The sequence below is a fragment of the Pygocentrus nattereri genome, chromosome 15 (assembly GCF_015220715.1).
Source record: "Pygocentrus nattereri isolate fPygNat1 chromosome 15, fPygNat1.pri, whole genome shotgun sequence".
NCBI lineage: Eukaryota > Metazoa > Chordata > Actinopteri > Characiformes > Serrasalmidae > Pygocentrus > Pygocentrus nattereri.
The window spans coordinates 16,604,001-16,613,273 of record NC_051225.1 but is presented as its reverse complement, the minus strand read 5'-3'; the positions used below and the strand labels follow the sequence as shown (position 1 = coordinate 16,613,273).

Here is a 9,273-nt window from a genome sequence, read left to right as displayed (position 1 = left end):
AATGCGCCCCACTTTCCTCTGCCTGAAGCTCAAAGGGCTCTAGGTATTGTACAAGTTTTGACCACTGCCTTCAGAAAAGGAGCAGCTGGTCCATTTTTTTTGTTGTGAAGTAAAACCTGTTTTAAATCTGATGCGGGCAGCTACAAACCCAGCAGCAGAGAGACGTGTGTATTGAGGAAGACTGGATCAGCTGCAAAGGCCTGATAGCCAACATAAGAAGATCAGCTTGTATTAGTCAAGCCTTAAGATGGCAAAAGACTGAACAAGCACCTAGAAGGCCTTCCAGTAGAGCAGTGGCCACCAACTCTCCTCCTGGAGATCAACTTCCCAGCAGAGTTTAGCTCCAACCTGTATCCAATAAGCTACCCTGCCCCTTACTTAACACTAATACATCCAATCCTGGTTAGAGGTTAAATTGCTGGAGCTGATGTGACAAATTGTGGTTGGAACTAGGCTCTGCAGAAAGGTAGATCTCTGGGACCAGGATTGGAGATATCATGCTGAAGAGGGCTGGGTCAGGTCTGTATCATTAACTGAGAACAGTAACTGGTCAACCACAATTACACCAAAGCTTTGTGCCTCGTAACATGACCAAAAAAAATATCAAGGACCAAGAGAGGACATTACATCCCCAAGAGAGTGAGTGTAAAGAGAAAAGAGAAAAGGACTGAGCATAGAGCCTTGTGGGACACCCACAACCACACTCCATAGCATCTCAACATTAAGCCACATTACCGACACACGATACACACAAACCCACAGACCAGGCCAGGGGAGCAGTTTACTTTTGAAATCAGCAGGCTAGTTTCCATATGACAATGTAAACCCTTTTCCATATGGCTGTGAAGCATACATGTGGTCAACGTCAAAATGTAATACTTCCCTGCTGGATTTTCCTTTTTCTACACACACACAATGAGCTATTTTCGCCATTCCCCATTAGCAAGGTTTATTTTTTAAGCAAAAACATGATGTGTGCTTATAAGTTTCCATGAGAACCAAGAAGAGCTTATTTTAACAACGCTGCAATTACCCCGAATATGGAAATAGCAGTTCAACCAATTCACAGTCGAGCTGGCTAGAATAATAGGAAAATAAAACCTGAAATTGGGGTAGGGGTGACAGTTATAAAATTATATTTTCTCATCTTCAAAGCAGAAGAGAGAAAGAAACTTGAGGGCCTGAATAAAAATAAATGAAATCCTTAATACCCCCATATTTGAAAGCGCTTAAGAACTTGCACTTTGAAAAATGAGTGTGATGCCAAAAAAAGGAAGCAGAAAAGCAAACTATCACTAGCTGCAATGTGACACATCTGTAGGTCTAGTATAATCTCCGCTAAAATGATGCTGGTCTGGCCTGATAATCAATCCATAAGCCATTTCTCTGGTAAGGGTGCTCAAAAGCAGAGTTGTTTCCAAGGATTAAGAGATTATAATTGGGTACATGGCCAATTCGGTGTTTGGTGCCAGTGTTTTCTGCATTATTTTAAGACACAGACTGCAGAGGGTGATGTGTGCTGCTGTGTTAACGTGTAATTGCAGACCTTAATGGAATTCAGCCATTTATGTTGTACATTTTTAAATTGCAAACAGTCAGGGAGGGAACAACACTTCCTTTTTTAACCACGCAAACAAAATGAGCTAATCTTAAAGCCAAAATGAAAAGCAGCAGCGATACACGGCAGCCTGACTGCACTTCACAGAGAACTTTATGGAGCTCATTTTATTCTCCATTCGGATGCCCATGGGCAACTATTCATATTGGGAACGGCATATTGGCAGGAATTAATCAAAGGGGCTTCATTTTTTATAACCCCATATACTGCCATGTATGGGCCTATATGGATGACTTTCTGCGTGTGTTCCCTTTCCTTTCCATGGCAGGTGGGCTAGTAATAATCCGTTAGTGATTTGACAATAAGTGTCAGATTTTCGAACAGAACTGTCATGAACATATCTTACATACATACATCTTACAGCCCAAGTATTTAGCAGGATATTTCAGGTCTGCATTACAGTTTTAGAGGAGAATAAAAGCAGGAGAACAGTGGGCTGCATATATTCTTACCTCAGCAGGTTCACCAGGGGCCTTGAGATTGATGATTACTTTAGTGCTGCAATATCAATGACAGCACTGCCATCTGCTGGACAAAGAGTGTCTCTCCAACTATTAATACCACTACAACAACAACAAAAACAACAACAACAACCTAGTAGTTGTAATAATTTAGAAAATAGGGATGGATAGACAGATGGATAGAAAGATAGACAGATGGATAGATAGATAAACTGTGTTCTTACTCTGTACGTAAAATATCAGTTATTTGATGGTAACTACAAATATTATGTTCTTTTAAGGACAGGTTTGGTAATGATAAACTGTTATTATTATTATTATTGTTGTTGTTGTTGTTGTTGTTGTTGTTGTTATATTGCATTATTATTATGTATAACAGTGTTATTACTGTTATTAAGAGGAAGATCCTCCACAACAACAATAATAATAATAGCAACAACAACAATAATAATACTAATAATCATAGTAATAATAATAATAACATTAAATCTTTGCATAAAAATGAGCAGCGCTTATAGCGGCTGACGGATTACAGTGTAGGTCATTTCCGGCTGTAAAATACCGGGATGTGGAGCTGTGTGTGTGTGGGAGAGAGAGAGAGAGAGAGAGAGAGAGAGAGAGAAAGAGAGAGAGAGAAAGAGAGAGAGAGAGAGAGAGAGAGAGACAGAGAGAGTCCCGGTCTCCACACTGACTCAATCCATTGCCTCATGCTTTACAGATATGTCGGTTTCAACCTTTCAGAAGATCACTTTCATCTCCTGCCTCGTTCTCTGCGTGTCTCTATTTCTACCCAAAATATTTCTGTCTAGAGGGAAGAAAGACGTCGTTCAGTCGGAGGGTAAGAAAATCTGCAGCAGTTCCCCCCTCAGAGTGTCTCTGAGTCCTCTCAGTGAAGTCAGTCCCCTCTACTCCTCACCTCGCCTCCTTCCTCTCCCTGCAGCAGTGACAGTGCCTGTGTGTCCTGTGTGGTCTGATATAGACTGTAGAATATACTCTATTTATATTATTCTTCATTATTTTACACTTTATTTGCACATTATTTATTAAGACTAGGGTATTATTTACAATTAACACATTATTCTCATTAATATTTTTGTCTTCATTTTGCATTAAAACGTAAGATTAAAAGACAGTAAGTAATTATTCAGAACCAACAGATCCTGGTGACCTGTAATAAAAGAAGCAGTGGGCAGATTTTAACCCGGCCTACATATCAGAGTAAAAGACGCATTGTGAAAGAGCTTACATAACATCTATGTAATTTTATCTCCCCAGATTATTGGCAAAAAGGCTGAAAGCATTCATGCTTGTAATGGAATATTTTACTGCTATTAGTTTAGACTTTCACACATACACATAACTCAGACTGGTTTTGTTGATAGTTGGTCCTGGACACATTCCTCCTAGAAGATACAGTCAGCCATTCTCAGAAGATCATGATCAGTGGCAGTTGGAACCACTCCATACCAAACCGTTCAATCCTGAGGCCATTTCCAGGACCAAAGGTGCTGGAAAACCTAACCTCCTCAGCCAGGTCATTCCTGTTTATGGCTTTGGAATCTTCCTCTACATCATCTACATATTCTTCAAGGTAGGAATTCTCTTCACTTGCAGAAAGCCATAAGATTATGGTGTAGCATGAGACCAATGATTCAAGGGTTTGAGGGCGGATTCAACAAATTATTTGACAATTATTTAATTTTTATAACTTTTGGCAAAATATGACTTTGTTTTTCCCACAGCTTACATACAAAGACAGATCCCCCAGGCCAGAATGCAGATTCTCCGTCCTGATGGCAGACAGCACAATACAGGACATGCGTAAGTTCAACTCTGTCGACATCCTGTTGACTGTAGTTCTGAAATGCTATTATGAAGATAAGCTTGACTGTGCTTTGATTCTTGAGCACGTGTCATCCCTATAGTTCCCCTAGCACTTCGGTTTTGATCTTACCTCTTTGCTGAGCCCCTCCTCCGCTTATCTGTAGCTATACCACATGCAGCCCATGATGAGGTAGATTAAGATCCTGCCACAAGCTTGAGGGGGCTTTGTTCCCCCCCTATTGTTCGATCTGGATTAGCAATCACAAGCAGTGTTGTATCAGCCCAGCGGCGTCTAATACCAATTAACTGCATGTCTTTCGGATCAGTACTAAGAGGTTTAGCTCCATTCATCAGATGGATGCCAAAGGCTGAGGGAAGTGAAAGTGACAGACAAATCAGAAAAGTAGGCTCTATCTATGTATTAAGCAATACACGGTTCACCCTGAACAACGTCTTATTTTTAGATCGGTCTTCTTTCGCTAATTGGAATTTGTTAATAGTTTAGTCATCTGCATAAATAGTTATCAAAGCCAGGATCTTAATAATAACTGCAACTTGTGACCCAGAAACAGAACTGAATGAGTAATTAAGTGTAATTGGTCACATGAATTAGGCTTGACCTACTTGGTCTTTGCCTCTAACTGAGCTGAAGCTAATGCTGTGGGTGTTTCTCAGCTCAGTGTATACAGACCTTTACACAGTTTGCCTGCTTGGGGTTTGCCTCTACTAAACCTCATGAATCTAGTTATGGACAGTTTTCCTCAGACAGGAGGTAACAGATATGATGTCTGGGTGCTCATATGTCAGTATCGCATGTCTACATGGACCCTTTAAACCCCTGTGTAATGCTCCTCCAGCTGATTATGAGATGGCTCAGCTACAGGCCAGACTGAGACAGATGGAGGGAGTGAGAGAGAGGAGAGTATCGAAAGCCATCCACCCACCTGCCAGGTAAACGACCCACATTTCTCCCTCTTCACATCGCCTCTCACCTCACTGATCAAAGAGCTGACAGAGTAATGGCTCCGTCCCTAAGGCCATCCCTCTGGAATCCATTCAAAAGAAAAATGAAAAGGGCAAATTCCATGATGGCCCGCAGCATCTCTGGGTCTGCCTCAGCTTGTGTCTACTGGATTGTGTTTATGGCGCCGAAAACCACAAAAAGGTCTTTAGTTTTAAGGGCATTCGTCCGATCACCCTGGCTAAGCTCAGCAGATGTTTGTGGAAAGTTAATTTATTAGTGAACAGATATAAACAGTAGCATTTACTGTTATATGTGCTTCCTTAAGGGTTCTTTAGTAAAGAAAATGGTTCCATGTAGAATCATGATCACGCAAAGAAACTTCTGCATGATTAAAGTGTTCTTTGCATCATGAAATGGTTCTTCAGATTGATAGAAAATATGCTTTTGAGATGGGTCCAACAAGGGTTCTTTGATTGTTACAAGCTTGACATCACAAGAATCGAAGAACCCTCTTTGGTGCCATATAGAACCATTTTCAGAAAGGCTCTATATAGGACCATACATGACAACATCCGCAATCAATCCTGAACAGCGTGTAAAGCTAGTTTATCTCCATAGAACATGTTTCAAATCTACTCCTCTGTGAGATTCATTCATTTTTCTCTGTACTACTAAACCTTTCAGCCTGTAAGTACTAGTGTTACATGTGTTACCAGCTAGGCTTATGCTGAGAGTTGGACAGGTAGTTCCTCAGAATTTTGTAAAATGGTCTATGGCTAGTCGTCCAGTCTTTTTCCAAGAGACTCTCTAATGGCCTTTAACAGACTTCTAACATTAGTAATTATCTCATGAATCTTCCCTCTGTCTGGTCTGGCTGCCTCTGCGTAATCTCATTTCTCTGTTTAATCATATTTGCTTTATATTTCTCATTTGTTTATTTCAAATTTGCTATCCAGTAGTGCCCAGAGGAGGACGGCTTTCCCTTTGGGATATCTTATCTTAGAGCACTATATAAACAAAATTAAAAATAATTCAATAATAGAATTGATTGTGCATCATTTTATCTCCTATTGTGTGTCCTGGCCACAGGTCTCGGAGGAGCAGCCGTAGAAAGGAGGAGAGGAAACTCCGGCAACTGAGGCAGATCACACGTGTGATGCTGGAGGGGCGTCCTCTAGAGGGCGTCTCCCCTGAGGTGGAAGCTGAGGAAACCCCCTATTCTGCAGACTGGGAGGGTAAAGCACATAATAACATTGCTTTTGTTTAAATGTGCACAATTTAAAAAAAACGATTTTTTGGGTTAAAGTGAAAGTAGCATTACTGTGTCAGGATATGGTGAGCATTCACAGCTGCAAGTTGCCACCTAAAACCTGAAATGATCATTTAAGTGTAGAGCTGGATTTGACAGCAGTTTCTGGCATCTCAAATACAGGCACAAAACAGAAGGTCCAGCTTGAAGTTTAGGTCTCAACTGAAAAATCAGTATTATTTTGATGAAGATATGATGATAACAATAGATATTTCAGTTATGTCCATGGAAGATTTAAAGTTTTGACCAAATTCTCTTTGTCTTTCAACAAACTCACTATCATCAGATTCATCAACTAAGGGAGGGTCCAGAGACATTACAAATTTGACATTACAAAATGTTCTTTTGCGTATGCAATTACACATGTCCACCAGAGAGGTCTCCAAATCCTGAAGTCTTAAAAAGTGCTTTAAGGCACATACAGTGTGTCCCATTTTAGGGGCTAGGTCATTCGAAGGATGCAGCTTGTGTAGACCCTGAAGACTGAACTGAAATGAGACGGTCTGCTCTATGATGATTTCCTGTTTGTGTCATGAACCGCTGTTCCCATCCTTAGCACTGTCAGACCTGTCAAGTTCTTTTAAAGTTCTTTAGACATGAAACCAGAAACCTTGATTTGATTTATTATTATTTGATATATTTTATTATTTCAGTTATTAAAGCTGGAGATGCTTCTCTCTGTCTGCTCTTTGCTCTCTAAAACAGCTTCAGACCACATTTACTGGCTTTTCTTTAAACATCTATATTGCTCACTATTCAAAACAGTTTAAACTTAATACATCCATTTAAAGTAAACTCCTCAGCTGCCATTCACTCCTCTGCTGACGCCACAATGTTCATGTATCTTTGCCAGCACACAGGGAACCTTGGGATATATTGGCTGGCTGGCTGGGTGGATCCTTTTTTGCCATATTTCTCAGCCGCATATGAAGGAGCCTTCGAAATGGGACAGTCTAGTCACACTTCTGTGACACAATTGGCCTTCCAATGTAGCCTCCGAAGGATGCAGCCCCTGAACTGGGACACAGATATAGTGCTTTTAGCTGCTTAATCTTCCTGAAATATGTGCATGATTTCACCCGTTGTCTTCACAGGTTATTCCGAAGAGACCTTTCCCAAGTATGAAGTGGCATTTCGTGGACGGCGCTATCCAAGCGTCATACTTGAGGAGCCAGATATGGACATACCTACTGCTGAGCAAATCGCAGAAAGAATGGGGAGAGAAGAAGAGGAAGATGATGAGGAAGATGAAGAAGAAGATGATGATGATGACGATGATGAGGACGATTACAATGAACAAGAGGAAGAGGTCAAGGAAGAGACAGATGAAGATAAAGCAGATGCTGCTGAGAACAATTCTACAGAGTGGAAAGAAGAAGGGGAAACCAAACAGGAAGAAGATGAAGAAAGTGAAGAAGAAGACGCAGAAGAAGAAGAGGAGGAAGAAGACATAACTGAAGAAGTACATGAAGCAGAGCTAATAAAAGAAAATGATGATGAAGATGAATATGATACCCCTCAAAAAGATCAAGAACAGGAAGAGGAAGATGAAGAGGAGGAAGAAGTGGGAGAGGATCAACCTTGTCTACCTCATGATGATGAAGAACAAGGGGCAAAATCAAAAGGAGCAAGGAAGGACAGAGAGCGGCCCAGTAGCAGAAGACAAATAACGTTCAGTGATCACAGACATGTCTTCCACTACCCAAAAGGAGACACTGTTGGCTGCAAGTACGAGGGTGAGGATGAGGAAGACACTCAAGAAGAAGACGATGAGGAAGATGAAGAAGAGGAGGAGGAGGAGGAGGAGGATGATATGGAGGATGAGGATAAGCAAGATGAAGTTCAAAAGAAGGTGGCGGAGAGGGAAGAGGAAGATCCTCTGATAGAGGCCGAGAGGCTGGGCTTCCACGCTGAAGTGGAGTGCGATCCAGAAGAACAAGAAATCAACCTCCTTGATTTCCTCCTCACGTACCAACCAGAAGCCACCATTAGCTCTAACCAACCAGCGACCCCCCAAACTCCAGCTTCCGGGACACTGAGGATGCGCCACAAGAAACCCAAAAAGAAAAACTGACCCATCTGTCAAGAGATTGACAAATGTCCCATAATGGTTCACGTTCACTTTATAAATGCTCGGCCTTTTGAAACATGCTTGCAGTGACTGTTTTGAAACACCACACCTTACCAGTGTTACAGAACCAGCCAACTTGCAGTTTCTTAATGAGTGCAATTAATGTCATTTTTGTGGTGAATATCTTCAGGGTGTAAAAGCCAACCGGATCCTTGGAGGCATTTTCGGTATTTAGATACCTCAGGAGTTTTCAGCTTACTTATAAGTTATTATACAGTGAGATTCACTTGAAAGTGGCCTGAATATTCTGCTGTAACTCTCAATAGGACGAAGCAATCTGAACCAAAAAAATGCCCTACATATATTGACGATGATTACAACAATTACAATGAATGTGTGTGTAATCGATGGCATTACATGTGATTTTGGAAGTGATCTCCGTTTGCTGCCAGACACACGAAGGGGTACGGGGGTCTGCACCCGGATGTTGCAAACGGAGGTAAACCATCACAATGGCTGTCTGGCGCCTCCCTCATCGCTCCGACACAGGGGCGTCCTGGCTTGTTTGAAGCTCCATATATTGAGAAGCTCATTGCACTTTGTTTCAGTCAGATTGCTTCGTCCTAGAGAGAATTATTACAGAACATTTGGGGCCTCTGTTGAGGGAATCTCCCTGTATAATGTACGCTGCTTATAAAATACATGTAAATTAAAACAAAAAAGTAAAGGTTTCAACAGGGAGTGAGATTCAGGTTTATAGCTGTAACTTTTTGAATGTTGTGCATCAGGGTCCCTGCTGTCCTCTGAATGACTGTACATTTTGGACATTTTTCCTCTGCACAAAGTACCATAACATTTATCACCAGAACACAAGAGATGTTCCAGTTTTATGTTTTTTAAAACACTGTGAGAAAAAAGGTACTAAACTGTCACTGTGGCAGAACCCCTTATGTCACTGGGGTGATACCGTCAAAGCCATGTCTTAAGTTTTATTTGTCAGGGAACATGTAACTTTACCATAATCCA

General features: G+C 41.2%; 1 protein-coding gene across 1 annotated transcript; it reads left to right on the top strand.

Annotated features, from left to right (window-relative positions):
- Nucleotides 1–2,764: 2,764 nt before the first annotated feature.
- Nucleotides 2,765–8,970, top strand: ric3a (RIC3 acetylcholine receptor chaperone a). The gene is made up of 6 exons (XM_017700614.2): nucleotides 2,765–2,917; nucleotides 3,462–3,670; nucleotides 3,822–3,900; nucleotides 4,761–4,854; nucleotides 5,957–6,102; nucleotides 7,271–8,970. The coding sequence occupies exons 1-6, from the start codon at nucleotides 2,800–2,802 to the stop codon at nucleotides 8,248–8,250; spliced, it is 1,626 nt and encodes a 541-aa protein (XP_017556103.1). The 5' UTR covers nucleotides 2,765–2,799; the 3' UTR covers nucleotides 8,251–8,970.
- Nucleotides 8,971–9,273: the final 303 nt, after the last annotated feature.

Bases quoted from the DNA above. Each gene is read 5' to 3' on its own strand.
- ric3a (XM_017700614.2), top strand. From the start codon at position 2,800: ATGTCGGTTTCAACCTTTCAGAAGATCACTTTCATCTCCTGCCTCGTT. The intron at 2,918-3,461 runs GTAAGAAAATCT...TTTTGTTGATAG, and splicing joins AGACGTCGTTCAGTCGGAGG to TTGGTCCTGGACACATTCCT. The intron at 3,671-3,821 runs GTAGGAATTCTC...TTTTTCCCACAG, and splicing joins TCATCTACATATTCTTCAAG to CTTACATACAAAGACAGATC.